General features: G+C 28.0%; 1 protein-coding gene across 3 annotated transcripts; it reads left to right on the top strand.

Moving 5' to 3' along the window:
* The first annotated feature begins 13,055 nt into the window (after nucleotides 1–13,055).
* LOC114193467 (uncharacterized) lies at nucleotides 13,056–16,351 on the top strand. Of its 3 annotated transcripts, none has more exons than XM_028083284.2 (5): nucleotides 13,056–13,310; nucleotides 15,089–15,350; nucleotides 15,426–15,513; nucleotides 15,790–15,856; nucleotides 16,178–16,351. In XM_028083284.2, the coding sequence occupies exons 1-5, from the start codon at nucleotides 13,263–13,265 to the stop codon at nucleotides 16,229–16,231; spliced, it is 519 nt and encodes a 172-aa protein (XP_027939085.2). In that variant the 5' UTR covers nucleotides 13,056–13,262; the 3' UTR covers nucleotides 16,232–16,351. The 3 variants fall into 3 exon arrangements, with proteins under 3 accessions (XP_027939085.2, XP_027939086.2, XP_027939084.2); XM_028083285.2 differs by lacking the exon at nucleotides 13,056–13,310 and adding an exon at nucleotides 13,393–13,567; XM_028083283.2 differs by lacking the exon at nucleotides 13,056–13,310 and adding an exon at nucleotides 13,402–14,004.
* The last annotated feature ends 210 nt before the right edge of the window (nucleotides 16,352–16,561 follow it).

The raw sequence follows: 16,561 nt of genomic DNA, 5'->3' as shown, positions 1-16,561 counted from the left end.
AGCAAAAGAGATGATATGGTTGAAGAATCTTCTAAAAGAATTAGGAAAAGGGCAAGATGAACCTTCATTATTCAGTGACAGTCAAAGTGCCATTTGTCTTGCTAAAAATCCAATTCTTCACTCCAGATGCAAACACATTGAATTGAAGTATCATTTTATCAGAAACTTGATAAATGATGGAGATTTGATTTTGTTGAAGATTCCAGGTGCAGAGAATCCAGCTGATATGTTAACCAAGACTGTCACAACAACTAAGTTGAGGCTTTGCATTGCCTCAACTGGCCTTCGAGAAGATTGATGATGAAGGCACTACACTAGGTGGTAATGTAAATCAAACCCCAAGTGGGAGAATTGTTAGAATTATGGTGCTTGATTTAGTCCCACATCGCTTAGAATAGTGAGTTGTGGTTCTCTATTTTACTATATAAGAGACTCTATGTAAAGCTTTAAGATACACCAAAAATACAAATACTTCCTAGTGTAGTCGTGGACGTAGGCATACACATTGTAGCCGAACCACGTTAAATTCTCTGTGTCTATTTTTCTCTCCTTTATTCTTTCCTTTATTGCCTTGTTCCTAACAGAGTCTACATTGTAGGTCACGACATAATAATCCATTTCCATCAACACCAGACAAGAACTAACAATAAAAATTTGAAGATAAGAAAGAAAAAGAAAAGGAGAGAGAAAAAAATAGAACGTATAAAGATGGATACCAAACACGAATTGTTTAGATTGAAAAGGTCCAAATGTGATCTACTCTTGTTTTCTTCTGTCTGTAACAGAATTTTCTCGAGTCTTTTGACTAACTGACCTCACTTATATAGAGTTATAACTTTTAAATAATAATTCAGCTATAATTAATTTTTAAGTGTTTATGATTGTTTGTATTTACTATTTTTATAAAAAATAAAAAATGTTTTATTATACTTCTTGGAGTAAAAAATATTATTAAATTTTCAGAAAAAATATATTCATAAAAGATAATTATAAATAAATAACTTTTATAATAGATAGTTTATTATTATTATTATTATTGGAAGCTAATTGAGTTTAAAAGGAAGTTAATTATAAGATCTAAAGAAATTAATTACTAAAATTGATAAGGGTATAATTAACAATAAATTATATACACTAAAATGGTGGTTATAATAAAATTAAAAGTAGGAGTACTATTTATTAATAATTATAAATACATAACAAAAAAATATAAAAAAAATCTAATTTTAATTTTATAAATTATTTTTAACATTTTACATACATAATCTAAAAACTAAAATGTAAATTAGATAAGATATATTCAAATAAACTATGATTGAAAATTAATAGTCTCATCTATATATTTATGATAACGTGACTATAGATCTATTAACACTATCAATTTAATATAATACTATAAAAAAAATAATGTATTTGCAACCGAAGAACTCTTAATTACTAAATAGCGAGAAATTAATAAAAAATAATTTTTTTCAGCAATTTTCTAGCCAATTAACTACAAAATATTTTTGTACTTGATCCCTAATTAAATAACAAAAAATTAGTAAGAAATAATTCTTATACTAATTTTTCTTGCAAATTAGCACTTTTGTTTACACTAAATGTATATTATAGCAATTTGGTGTAAAATAAATCTAGATTATTATTATATTAGATAGAGATTAAAAAATAGTATATATAAGAAACAAAATTCATAAATTCTTTATTTTTAGATTTTGAAAAAAAAATTGTATTATATATAAATTAATTAAAAATGTATGAGTACCGAATGTTGTTAGTGAATTGATTTTGAAAATATGCAACAGGAATATAAGCAAAAGGATTATCTTGGTGATTAAGTTGAAGAAATAGGTTTGTGAAGACCCGACATTGACAATTTTTCAGAAAGTAAAATACCAACTTATCACGTTCCATGCATCTCACAGCACCAACAAAGAAAAACAAGAGCCCATAATAAATGATGAACTCACCCAACTCACACGTTAACTTTTAATTGTTTGACCAAGTCTTCGTATGGGTCCTCGTCGCTGACTTCTACCTTACAAAATCTACACATAACAAGGGATGCAAAAACTGTATGGTTTTCACACACAGTAACTATCCATCTTTATTATTATTTATGTAAGACAAAATTTTATAAATGTTATGAATTAATGATTGTCCATTGGTTTGATATATTTACTCATATAATTCATTATTCTTTATGGTAAATATTTGTATTAATTAAGTTGATTTGTTTCCTTTATGTATTACATATTGTATCTATAAATAGGACTCTTCCTACCAATAATAATACACAGATGAGTTGCTCCCTATTCTTTCATTCTCTATTCTCTCTTGTTTCTTCTCTTCTCTATTATCTGTCTGTCATTCTCTATGTTATTCGCTTTATTTCATAACAATAAAGACTTTCTTCTTTCGTGTTAAAATGCTAACACAAATCAAAATTAATCTACACTCACTATTTAATTAAACATATAATGAATAATAAAAATATGTAAATGATCACAGGTTTTTATATCAGTAATAATAAATATATAAATAAAAAAATGAAGCATTAAAGATTTCTTAATAGGCCAAACAAAGTGTAAAGCATTTGGGATTGTTTTTAATTCTTAAGTTTTTCGAAAAAATCAATTTGTTATCAATTGCAATTATTTTACATGATATTATAAGTTGACTTAATAGTAAAAATTGTGCTTTCTTCTTCCTTTCATTTTCATATGTCTAGTCCTTGAATTCCCATACTTAGATAATAATATATCCTTTCACATGCTGTAATTTTCGGTTACAAACCTCCATTTCCAATTCGAAAATAGTGTGTCATTAAATAATTATATGTTTTTTCATATATCTTTTGGTTCGCAAATATTTATCCATTTCACCTGCTATTTTCTTTCTTTATGACCTTATCCTATAAAATTTGTCTTTAAATATTTGAGATTTCTTTAATCACTAGTTTTGGTGCTTTCAAAAAGAAATAAGAAAAGTGAAACTCTGGTGATTATAAATTTAATCATAGTGACCTTTCCCGCAAACAACAATTGTCTACTTTTTTTTATCTTGAGAATCATATTTAATAATTAAATAAATATTTCTCCTCATAATTATTGAATCCTAACTTATGTTCAAAAATTTTGTATTGTTAACTTTCTTTTCACTTTGATCAAACCCAAAATTTTTCATATTGTGATTTCAAAAGTGTAAGGAAAACATATGTTATTACAAAAGGAGATTTTTTTTTTTTTTACAACAATTCATATAGTTAGAGTAGGGGTTTGGAATCAACCTTCTTTACTTTAACTTGTATAAAAGGAAGATGTGAAAAGAAGAAAAATTGTGAAAAAAAAGGTTTGTAATCAACCTTCTTTACTTTTTTCCTAATGAAAACAAGTGAAGAATAAAATAAAGATAGAGTGAGAAAGTCAATTTAAGTCCATTCTCATAACAAGTAACGAGAAAAAGTAAAAAAAAAAAAAAGTTAAAAGATTTAAGAGGGAGAAGATTAAATACTCACTTTCTCTTAAAGTGGCCGTGACTTTTAAGTGAGAAATGATAGAAAAAATTGACTTTGTTATTTATTAAGTCATACAAGTTTATAAAATAAATATGCACTAGTCTTGTCAAAAGTGAAGAAAAATTCAAATAATCTCTCTTTTTTTTTTCATTAAATGTGTGAGAGAAATGGAGTGAAAGTTTTGCTTCTCAAATGCCTCATTTCAAATCAATGAATAACAATTGTTGAAATTTTGATTCATATTCTCTTTTCTTTTGTCATGAGACTTGAGAGAAATAGACATGGCTCGTATCTTTTCATGGTTAAGATTCAAAATATAAGAGTTTAGGGTGATGTTGACTAAAGTTTAAGTTTCAATTAAAATTAATTATGTACATTAAACATTTTTAATACTGAAAAAATATTTAAATAACAAATTTTAAATATTGATTAAAATATTTCTTAAATAAATATTAATTTCACAATTATAATTTTTAAATTAGCACTTAAGTAAGTTAAACATTTGTAAGAAAATTTAGTTAAACTACGTATAAGTAAATTAATTCAATTTACATATAAAATTAAGAGAACAGATCACTAAAAAATGTCTTGTTAACAACCAATTTTAGTATCAAAAGTTGTTAGTCACATTAGCGATTAATTTAGATACTAACCTACAAAATAAAAAATTATTTGTTACTAAATTAGTCATTATTATGAATGAAAATTATAATTAGTCTCTAATTTGGTTTCTAAAATTTAGCTATCAAGGTTTTAGTTACTAGAGGACATTGGTTACAAAAGATTAGCTACCAAGATTTTTTCTACCAAAGAAATTAGTTTCTAAATTAGTTTCAAATTAGTTAATGACCAATTTAGCAACCAAATATAATTTTTTATTCATATTAATGTCTATTTTAGTAACCAATAATTTTTATTTATTTTGTAAATTGATATCTAAATTGCTTACTATACTGAATAACAACTTGTTGACACCACACTTGATTGTTAACAAAATAAGTTTTTATAGTTGATTATATATTTTAGCAAACTCGTAATTAATTGAAATTTATCAATGTTACGAAAGGTAATAGAAAAAACAAGACAATTTACGGTGCATTGAATGCACATATAACAATCAAATAACTTTATATTGATGAGACTAAGACTAAATGTATGTTAAGAATGACCTTGCATAGTTCTAGTCGTTATGGATCCAAAAATTGGCCTAAATATATCCTATATTTAGATTAAATTTTATTATCAAAAAGGGAAGATCTATTGTATGATTTTTATCTTTGTAATATTTTGTTATTATTCTTGTAACTAAAATATTCTCTGAATTTTGGGAATAAAAATGATTTGTAATTATTTTACCTATAAATAAAATGCTAGTTTCACAACTTACTCAAAACAATCTATTGCATAGAACTCATGCTCTTTTACGCAAACACAACTTACTCAAAACAAACTATTATCTTCACATTCCTATACTCGATCAAACCAATGTTATTGCTAACAGAAGTAAACTTAGGGTTTAATAACACTACTGCATATATTATTTTCAATAACATTTAAAAAATGTTGCTAAAGCCTCAAAATGTTACATTTGCAAAGGTAACATTTATACACATATTATCTATAGTGCATGTTACCAAAATGTTTTAGTAATATTTTTACGTATTATTAGTATCATCTTAAAAAATGTAACCAATTGGCATCTTTATTAACATCTGAAAAATGTTGCAAATTTCATTTTTTTGTAACATTTGAAAAAATGTTACCTATACATTTGCTAACATTTAATGAAAATGTTACCTATATATTTTATAATATTTAAATGAATGTTACCAATTATCTTATTTTACAACAACTAAGAAATGTTATGAAATTCCTTTTTGTAAAATTTTAAAATTGTTACTAATTTATCTATCTAGAAATAAGGATAATACACTTTTTGTAAAATTGAAACAATCCTACGATAATATTTAGGTAAAATTCAATTTTAGTGTATCATAAAATTCTCCATACAATTTTATTGTCTCATAAAATGCTACAAACAAGTACATAATTGCACTAGCATCATGACATGCTAGGCATCAACGATAAAGTCTGCGACAATAAGAAAAACAAAGTTTGCAACTCAACAAATTGCTAATATAAACAATGTATACAACCATGACAAAGTCCTTATTTCTTCCCATTTTTCATGTGAATTCAGCACATAAACTAAAATCAACACAATTTTTTTTTTTGTTTAAATATTTATGACTTAATCCCTAACACACGTCAAGCAATATATTCAATACACACATCAAGCAATATATTCAATCTCAATCTCAACAAGAAAATACACTAAAAAATGAACAATATAGGGAAGAGAAAATGATTACTAATTTATCTATCTAGAAATAAGGATAATACACTTTTTGTAAAATTGAAACAATCCTACGATAATATTTAGGTAAAATTCAATTTTAGTGTATCATAAAATTCTCCATACAATTTTATTGTCTCATAAAATGCTACAAACAAGTACATAATTGCACTAGCATCATGACATGCTAGGCATCAACAATAAAGTCTGCGACAATAAGAAAAACAAAGTTTGCAACTCAACAAATTGCTAATATAAACAATGTATACAACCATGACAAAGTCCTTATTTCTTCCCATTTTTCATGTGAATTCAGCACATAAACTAAAATCAACACAATTTTTTTTTTGTTTAAATATTTATGACTTAATCCCTAACACACGTCAAGCAATATATTCAATACACACATCAAGCAATATATTCAATCTCAATCTCAACAAGAAAATACACTAAAAAATGAACAATATAGGGAAGAGAAAATGATTACTAATTTATCTATCTAGAAATAAGGATAATACACTTTTTGTAAAATTGAAACAATCCTACGATAATATTTAGGTAAAATTCAATTTTAGTGTATCATAAAATTCTCCATACAATTTTATTGTCTCATAAAATGCTACAAACAAGTACATAATTGCACTAGCATCATGACATGCTAGGCATCAACAATAAAGTCTGCGACAATAAGAAAAACAAAGTTTGCAACTCAACAAATTGCTAATATAAACAATGTATACAACCATGACAAAGTCCTTATTTCTTCCCATTTTTCATGTGAATTCAGCACATAAACTAAAATCAACACAATTTTTTTTTTGTTTAAATATTTATGACTTAATCCCTAACACACGTCAAACAATATATTCAATACACACATCAAGCAATATATTCAATCTCAATCTCAACAAGAAAATACACTAAAAAATGAACAATATAGGGAAGAGAAAATGATTAAATATATATGAATCATGTCTTGAAGTATAAACAATACAGGCAAGGGAAAATGATTAACTAAAAAAATGAATAAATGAATAATAAGGGAAGAGGAAAACATGCATAAACAAGAAGTATTATTATAAAATGTAAAGAAACAAATAAAAATTACCATATTGGGAGACATAGTGGGAGGATGATGCTCGAGCACATTTAAATCTTTTAAAACTTTGGCCTTCTTTGCTTTAGATTCTTTTGATTTACTATAAAATTTATAAAATGATAATTAACTTCAATTTTAAAAATTCACTAGCAAACTAAAAACATAATTAATTGATGTTAGATGTGATGAATTTACCTTTCAACATGCTTCCTTTGAGTTTTTTCCTCCTTTCGCTTTTTCGTCCTATGAGAGTTAATTTTGTCATAAATTTGGAGAGAAAAAATGAAACAAATTTACAAGGTTGCATATATTTACAATAAGTGAACAAACAGTGACAAAAAATGATGTTGAATAAAAACATACCTTTATATCTCTTTCATTTATATTTGGATTCCACATGCTAGAAAAATCTGGAATTGCTAGTGTTGCAAAGCATGTCTGCAGCTGAGCTAAAAATGTTTTAAAACTAGTAAACATTTCAGTTTTGATGGCTTCCACTTGTTCTTGTAATTTTACTTGCATCTCTACTCTAGCATTCCTTTTTTACTTCATCTATTATTTTTTGGGTTTCAATAGTAGACTTAGTTCCCCATAAATTTGTAGGTGCAACCCCTTTTACATATGTGCGTACAAAGCCAGATCTCTCTTTACCCAAGACTTGGGAAAATAAATCATCTTGAGTTGTGCTTTCTTCTGCTTCAGGGTGTAAAGTAATGGCCTCCTCAAGCTCTGATTGAAAATCCAATCACATCTACTTAATTTGAAAGAATATATATTTGTCAAACAAAATTAAGGATAAAAGATAGAGATGTTCATACAACAATTCTACTTGTTCCATCATTTGTCTTATTTCCATCCTTTGGCTTATGTGTCAAAAGGAACATTTCTACACGGGAGGGCTCTTTAGCATCAACATTCTCCATCCTCTATTGAAATTAAAATATGTAAGATTAGTTCAACCAATCTTCCTACAAAAGCACAAGAAAAATGGTTCTTAACTAGTCTTCTTACCTTTTCTTCATGAATTTCTGCAAAAGTTTTTTATCTTGTGGTATGGACAAATGTATACTTTGCTCTGCTAATTTTATTCTTCTCACTACGTTCCTTTAAAATAAAAACACCACATGAGCAAAGGAAAAATTTAAATCACAAAGTAACAAAGTAACCCAGCCAAAATGATATATAAATGATAAGAAAAAAGAATGATAACTTGACTGTTTGCCATATATCCTCCCAGTTATCTTTCAACTTTCTCCAAGTTGTGTATGTCAAAGGAGAAATGTGTGCATTCCTAGCCAATGTTCCTAAATAAGAGCTCAAGGCAGCTCTATATTGACCAATAGGTTGGCCAAGAATATTTAGTCTAACTTGAATGCGATCTTCATAACTCAAACCATGAGTCTTAAGACACTTTGTTGGACCCCTTTTCTTCTTGATAACAAGACCAAGAACTGTAATAATAAATGACAAAAGAATAATCTTATTTTTATATTTTTTTTCTAAAGAATATATATTATCAAGTACTTTACACTTACTATCATTGTTAATCAAATAGGGTGTCAAGGGTGTTGGCCAAGGACTTAATGTTGTCTCATCTAGCTCATTAAGAATTTCAGTCATTGATCCACTTGGCCATGAAGCCTTATGCTTCTTGGTGTATGTTTGAACTTCTTGATCATTAAGGATATCTTCCATTGAACTGACATCCCATGAAACCTTACCTCTTGCCCTTATTGTACCACTGTAAAAAAATAAAAACATAAGTAATTTAAATTGTGAACACAATCATCAAGTGACTCTTGTCTAGTTTCTTCATCATCTGTTAAACTTGCATCAATGGTTGTTCCAGGTACATCGTCCCTAAACCAAATATTTTCATCTTCATTAATTGTAAATCGATCAAACATTAGACTTCTTAATTGATCATCCAAGTGCTTTTCCACATCACCATTCTATATATCACCATATATATCAAACAAATCTTTAGGGGTGGTGTTAGTAACAACATGCCAATCATCATTTGGGTCTTTTGTATAATACACTTGCTTTACTTGAGATGCAAATACAAAGGGATCATTTTCATAGATCAACCTTAAAAAATTTATGAGTACCAATCCAAAACCATCTTGTTTAATTTGAAACCAATCACATTTATACAACACAAACTTGAAATGTCCATAGTAATCCAATTCAACTATATCTTTCAAAACTCCACAATAGGTAACATTTTCTACCAAGGGATTTTCATCTTTCTTGCTTCTAAACATAACTATAGATGAAATAACCATAACCTTTGAATTTTGTGTTTTTCTTTCATGACTTTCAATGACAAACTTATAGCCATTTATTGCATATGCAGAAAATCTTCTCACAACTGTATTTGGTCCTTTAGACAATCATTTAACATCTTCACTAACATTTAAATTCCTTACTCGATCTTCAAACCATTCATGAAAAGTAAGACACTAATCTTTAGCCTTATTCCATTTTCTTGTTGAACCTTGACGGGTGTGACTGAAAACAAATTCTTCATCTAAGTACCTGCTAGAAGATCTTGGTTGACATATCCAACTCTTGTCCATGACTTTGGTTTTCTTGTTAATTTTCCTTGATAATTGTTTCAGGTACTGTTAAGATAATTGATGTAAAAGACATAATTGACTTAGATAATTGTTTCAGCTTTGTGGTCCAAAAAATATATCACTCAGAAAATCAGATTATTATTGCAATGCAAACCTATTACCTTAGAAAAGAAAAAAAAACATTACATCATACAAAACTTTGAGACAATCATAAACCAAATAATAAAAAACATATAACTTCAACACCACTGATTTCTTAAGTGTATGAAATAATATATGATATTATTTCAAGAGGCAAGTATGCTCTTACAAAAGACAAGAAGAGGCATGTGATTGAGACAGAAACTCTATGAACAGATCAAAGCACAACATGATCTCATTAATGATGTGAAAACTAAAGGACTAAGATAATGACAATTTTGTGAATTACTACTATATAGTTTGTTATTATAAAATTGTAAATAGTTTACTTTTTTGTATCAAATAGATTATTAGTTCCATGTTATGAAAAGTGCAATTTAGATCTCAACATGTGACGGAAACAACACCTACAAGACCACAAATTTTAACTTCAAGACAAAGAGAAAACTCAACTTGCAAAAACCTTTTCGACCGAAAACCGCTAGCATTAATCTATGTGCAAGCTGTCAAGGACTGGTCAAAGAAGAGGCCCATTTTCATCTTTTAATACAAATATACAATCCATCGGATAAAATGCAAATTAGAAATTAATATAATTAAAATATTATAACATTATTAGATCTTTATTATTTTATTATTTAATATATCATTATTATTACTATAAAGTATGCTTAAATCTTGATGCAACTTCTCTTGAATTTAATACAGAAAATGAGAATAGAGAAATTCATGTAAACTTAGAACATAGCTAAAACAAGGGTAAGTATTTACAATTATGCAAATCCTTTCCTACAAGCTAAACATTTTGTTGTTAAATTTACATATGAATTATATATTTTTTCTGCATTATTATTATTATTATTATTATTATTATTATTATTATTATTATTATTATTATTATTATTATTATTATTGTACTGGAGAAGTGTCTATCTCGTGGCTTAAGAATTCTTATGATAGCATAATTAAAGAAAGACAAAATTTGTTTCTTTCTTTATTTGCAACAAATATTGGTTATATTTGTGATGTTATGCAATTAAGTGTGGCCTTCTTGATGCATTATAAGATTAAGTGAAAATTTGATGGAAAAGTTTGGTCACGAGAGAGACATGAGAATGAAATTAAAGTATATAGCATCTAGTTATGCAGGGGATTTAACAGATTTTTCTAAAGTCTTCGACACAAGCATGTGATTCATGTTAAATATACAACAAACGAGATTTACTAAACTCACCTTCACAATATCTTCAGGAACAGAGAGAACACTTTCCTAGTTTGTGATGCCTTCACTGATTTGCTCTATTATGAAATTAAAACCAATGAATCCGTAATTTATTAGTAATAAAGAGATACACTAAAATTAAAAGGAAGAAATTTGAAAGAAACTTAGGAAGAAGAAGTATTAGAATTTCGAAACTAAAAGAGACGTGTCGAAAGAAGATTTTTACATATAATAATATTACCTGAAGATGACAATGACGACAAGATGACTCAACGGTGACAGAATCGCACCTCATAAGATTTGAAGAAAGAAGGACAACATTGAGACAAAGTAGAATCCAAGAGTTTGAAGTAAAAAAAGATGTTAGAGAGTTTAAGGGACAAGAACGCAGAGTTTGATTTGGAACATTGTAGACCTTAAAGATCTAAAAGTAATTTTTAATGTTTGCTTTTAAATAAATTATAATATTACTTTAAATTTATTTTTAAATAAATTAAAATATTACTTTAAAATTATTTTGGGAGATGTAGAATTTAAATATCTGAGGTTTGTTGTTAATTTAAATTATTATTAAATAAATTATAATATTACTTTAAATTTACTTTTAAATAAATAAAAATATTATTTTAAAATATTACAATTTAAATTAATATTAACTATTTCAATGTTATAATAAAATTAATTAATTATAAATTTATTGTTATCATTTTAAAATATTACAATGAAAGTAAAGAAATGAAAACTTAATTATTTATTTATATTAATAAATGTTACAATTTAAAAATGTTACAATATCGTAGTAACAATATTTATAGAGACATTTTTAATCAGTTATGGTAACATTTTTTAAAAGTGTTACTTAACTATTCCTAAGGTAACATTTATTATAAATGTAAGAGAAATCCGGTAGTGTAAGAATTTATAAAAATACGAGAAAAAAAAATTGATGTATAGTTATAATTCTTTTATTGGATTCATTAATCACGGCATTTGACAATGTTAAAATTTATTAAATAGATTATGTCAAAGCTTTATAAAAATTCATTTAGTTAACAAAATCATGCTATTAAAAAAAAGTCTTTGAACTTACCAGATACCACTATTTAAATAAAACAAATTGAATTGTGCAGAGTAGAGTAGAGTTACAAATAAAAATAAATAAAATTTTAACCACCTGTATTTCAAATTCAAACATCTAAAATTACAACAGAACTCATATTTGAAAGGAAGGGTTAGATATTCAAATATACGAAAAAAACACTAAAAATTAACTAAATTATAAGAAAAAAAAACACTAAAAAGTACTTAATGTTAATATTTTATATTGAAGGGGGTACAATTTTATTTTTTATATAAGGAACTCATTTCATTAATGATGAATTTTTCTTGATATTTATTTTTCTTTATTTACATACTTACAGAAATTATATAATGTACTAATGATGATCTGTTTAACTTTTTTTAGCTTGAAGCTCATTATGTGTATTTTGAAATATTCCAAATATTGTCAATTAAAATATTTAATTTGACATTTGTATTAAAAAATTCCAACAATTTATATTTATTTCTCTTCACTTACATATTTTTTTAATCTCAATCTTATAACTTCTATTAATCATCTTGGGAGCTGTGGTGAAGAACAAAGATTGAAAAAAAAAGGTGAAGGTTGTTGAGCTATTTTGATATAAGAATATACTAGAAAAGATGATTGGAATTTTGGGATGACAGTGTTGTAAATGGGTAAAAAGAATAGTGATTAAAGCTTTAAGATGGCAAAAATGGCAGAGATAGGTGATAAAAAAAAAAATCGAAATCATCTCCATAAAGAGTTTTGGAAGATAAAATTGAAAAAAAAAAGTTTTTTAATTAAATGAAAACTAATTTCTGAAACTTTCTCATTAATTTTAATCTATAATTTTTTGTGTGGGAAAGGCTTAAAACTCTAATTTGAATCAAACTGAAAAAAATTCCAGTAACTCCAACCCATTTGCACTCTAATTCTTAAGCAACCTTCTTTATCCAAAATTAGAATAATCAAAACGTGACAGAAAGATTCATTTGATTGTGTTTCCGACCAAAAGGGTGAGAATATCATGTTTTAGGTACGCTTACAATTTCTCAGCAACCAAACATGCCCCTCTTTGATTATTTTCAAGAACAAAACATCTCGAATATTTGCTAGCTTTTATGTCTCTCCTCCTTTCTTTTCTTTTATTAAAGTCCAAGAAATTCTCTACTTTTTATTTATTTAATGCTATTAATCTGCATGCAGCACTGAATTCTCCCCTTCAAGAATTCACATTTTTTATTTTTGTGAAAAATCTGTTCTTCTTTGACTTGTGCAAATGCAGCTCTTTAGGTACGTTCCACCTTTGGTCTTTGGCGTCCATGGGGTGAGTTCTTTACTGTATTTGTTTTTGTCTTGGTTTGGCAGCTGAGAGAAAAAAAAAGGAAAAAAGGTACTGAATTTTCAATTTTTAATGTCACTTCTACTGCCCCACTTATTACTTAATCTGTAAGAAAATAACTTTTCCAATGTGTTATTTATAACTGTTTGATTTTGTTTCACCAAGTGAGTTTTTGATGTTTTGTCTAACAATGAGTGAAAATGGGTCTGAAAGATCCAAAGTCACTGGTTGCCTTGATGAAGGTGATATTGCTGCTTTTGTATGACTAATTTCTAGAAAATTGAAATTTTGATTGCTTTGCATCTTTTAATCTTTCTGGGTATGTTAAGGTTCTTCTCTGTAGTTTGTAATACTTTTTTAATCACGTTTTGGAATCTTTGCTTGCACTTGCTTAGTTTTTAAGCAAGCATAAGATATGTAAACAGTGTAGCCTGATGGGGCTTTTTGTTGTTTGTCATTCTTTCTTTGGATTCTTTGGAAGTTTGCATAAGATACATACAATTTGCTTCTGTTATAGAGCTTCATCACAGAAATGTGTTCTAGGGGTTGCTTTCAAGCACCGTTTGTTAGATGCTTTGTGAAGAAACCCTCATGTTCAGTGTTTTGTGGTGCTTGGTTTCGTGTTCTTGTGCTCTCTTTCATGGATAGGTTAAAGCTCAAATGCAAGGGGATTTTCTGTGTAAGAGACTTATTTTATGCTTATTTTTATGTTGGGAATAGGGGTTTTTCCTATATTCTTCCATTGATATCTTGTCAAAACACTTACTACACATAGATTTTCTCTTCCATATCTGTAGCAGTGAGCCTTGTAGCTGTTTTAGGCATAGGTCTGCTTCAATTTTTTCTTGTTCATTTGTAAATTCAGCCAATTGAAAATTCAATTGACAGGAAAAGGGAAAAACTATATGTAGTACTGGTTTGAACTTGATAGCTACATTTAAGTTTTGAGAGCATTTTTCCATAATGTCTCATTTTACAAATAATCATGTATTTGTGTTGTGTAAGACATTGATTGTAAAACATAAAAGTTAGTTATATGAGGAAGTTCATATCTGTAATGTGCATCTGATATGAGAAACTCTCTAATACAAATACCAAGTGAAATAAAGATAATTAGTAAGTGAACAATAATATTAAGAAGTGGATTTTAAGCCAAACTCAACTCTACAAAACTAGCTAGTAAGATGAGTTTGCACCCACTTATATTCTATAAATTCGCCTTTATCTCTAGTCGATGAGGGATCTCCAACACACTCCCCTCACGTTGAGGTATATATATCTTAAGCGTGGAACTAGATATTAATGGGTGGTTTGATAAACTGTCTGATAACTAATGGAACAAGACCCAACAAATATCAAATTTTGTTAGGATAGACTTTAACTCATGGTTTTGATACCATATTGAAAAGTGAACTTTAAACCTAACTCAACCTTACAAAACTGGCTTGTAAGGTGAAGTTTGCACCCACTTATATACTATAAACTCATTTTATTTCTAGTCGATATGAAATCTCCAACAACAAAGAGTGTAGACTATTATGTCTCTCTTTATTTGCCTTTTAATGTATTGTTCAGGTATAGTGATAAGTGCTATATAAACCGAGTGGCACATTCATGCTAGGTTGTGTTGATTAGCTTGTGTTATAATTGATACCAGTAAATCTTCTTTATCATCAACATCATCTTTTAATGAAAGCTGGTAGGTTGAATGTTACTAATAGTTGGTGTTGATGATGCTAATGGTTTAACCTGCTTTATAACAGAGCATAGATTGTTTTGGGTGCTGCAAAAGAACTCCAGAGATTATTTCAATGGATGAAGCTTCTAAAGGACTAAGAGCTCAAGAACAAGCAGGGACCAGAATGGAAAGATCAGATGGTTTCTGGAGCAGCAGCACCTTTGAATTAGACCCTAGTGAAGCTCACTCGCAGAGAAGCATCTCATCCATCGGAGTATCAAATAATCCTTCTGATCCTCAAAGTAGTGGAGGCAGTCAAACTGGTCCTCCAGAATTTGTTAACCATGGCAAGTTTGCTGTTATATGTATGCATAAATTCTTTGTTTTCATTCTTCTCTGACAGAAAAGTTTGATCCATGCAGGGCTTCTTCTGTGGAACCAGATAAGGCAACAATGGGTAGGAAAAAAAGGGTCTGAGAGTATCACAGAAATTCAAGAACCAAGAATAAGGTAAATAAAATATATGCATTCTATGGTGAAATCTCAAGTGCTGAGTCTGGAATGCATATAAATTTCTGTAGCATTCATTTATAAGTTGTTCTTTTTAGCCAAAACTTACATGCAGTTTCTTAAGTGCTTTCTGTGGTGCACTCTGATACAAATTATAATTTTACTTTGATAACTTTGTTATGCAAATGTTTGAGTTGAAACTCATTGTAATTGGAGAACATCAATGTTTTTTTGAGGTATTTGTAAACCTCCTTATTCTGAACTTATGTTCCACAGTTCCAATGCAACCTATGACACCTTACTTGGGAGCAACAAGCCCTTTCCCCAACGCATTCCTTTGAGAGTATGATTTTCTGAACCTTGTTCTTCATCTACTGATATTTTAGTAAGAAAAATGCAAGCAACAAACACTGACACATTCTTTTGAACACAATCTTTTATTGATCAGTTTCTTAAAATTACAAAAACTTGAAGATTTCACTTTCACATCCTGTTTAATGATTCTGTCTCATGATTTCGTCATTTCAAACAAATGAAACCGAATTGTAGAACTTTTGTTAGAACAAGTGTGATAAAGAGTGTATCATCATCATTAGCATTCTTCTTGAAATCTCACCCTTTTCCTGAACATATCACTAACTGTTTATACTATATGTTGTGATAGGAAATGGTTGACTTTCTTGTTGATATTTGGGAGCAAGAGGGTTTGTATGACTGACCAAACAAAATTGTAAGTTTTTGTTTTTTGCCGAGGATGTTGGAGGAGAGGTGATGTGGAATTTGTTTGGTGTTACATTACAATGGCTGTGAATGGAATAACTTCAAAATTTTCTCTTTCTGTGTTTGGCTTCTTTTCTTATTCCAAATCCATTTGATTAATTCATTTGTGTAACTCTTCATTGATTCATAGACAAATTATCAGCTGCAAAAGGATAATTTCAAGCTTCAGCTGCTGCACAAGTTTATGTTAGATATGTTTTTCCATGTACAAACTAGTTTAAAGAGGCTATCGCTTCCTACACCTCTACAATTATTAACTGCACCCTCT

This window comes from Vigna unguiculata, chromosome 8 (genome assembly GCF_037176805.1).
Source record: "Vigna unguiculata cultivar grain cowpea cultivar isolate G323 ecotype 2 chromosome 8, ASM3717680v1, whole genome shotgun sequence".
In the NCBI taxonomy this organism is placed as follows: domain Eukaryota; kingdom Viridiplantae; phylum Streptophyta; class Magnoliopsida; order Fabales; family Fabaceae; genus Vigna; species Vigna unguiculata.
The sequence above is the reverse complement of the archived record's forward strand: the minus strand, read 5'-3'. Positions and strand labels throughout refer to the sequence as shown.

What these genes read in the sequence shown, in the direction of transcription:
- LOC114193467 (XM_028083283.2), top strand. Translation starts at nt 13,858, where the DNA reads ATGTGTTCTAGGGGTTGCTTTCAAGCACCGTTTGTTAGATGCTTTGTG. An exon ending in AATGCAAGGGGATTTTCTGT is followed by an intron (nt 14,005 to 15,088) that starts GTAAGAGACTTA and finishes GCTTTATAACAG; the next exon opens with AGCATAGATTGTTTTGGGTG. An exon ending in ATTCAAGAACCAAGAATAAG is followed by an intron (nt 15,514 to 15,789) that starts GTAAATAAAATA and finishes TATGTTCCACAG; the next exon opens with TTCCAATGCAACCTATGACA.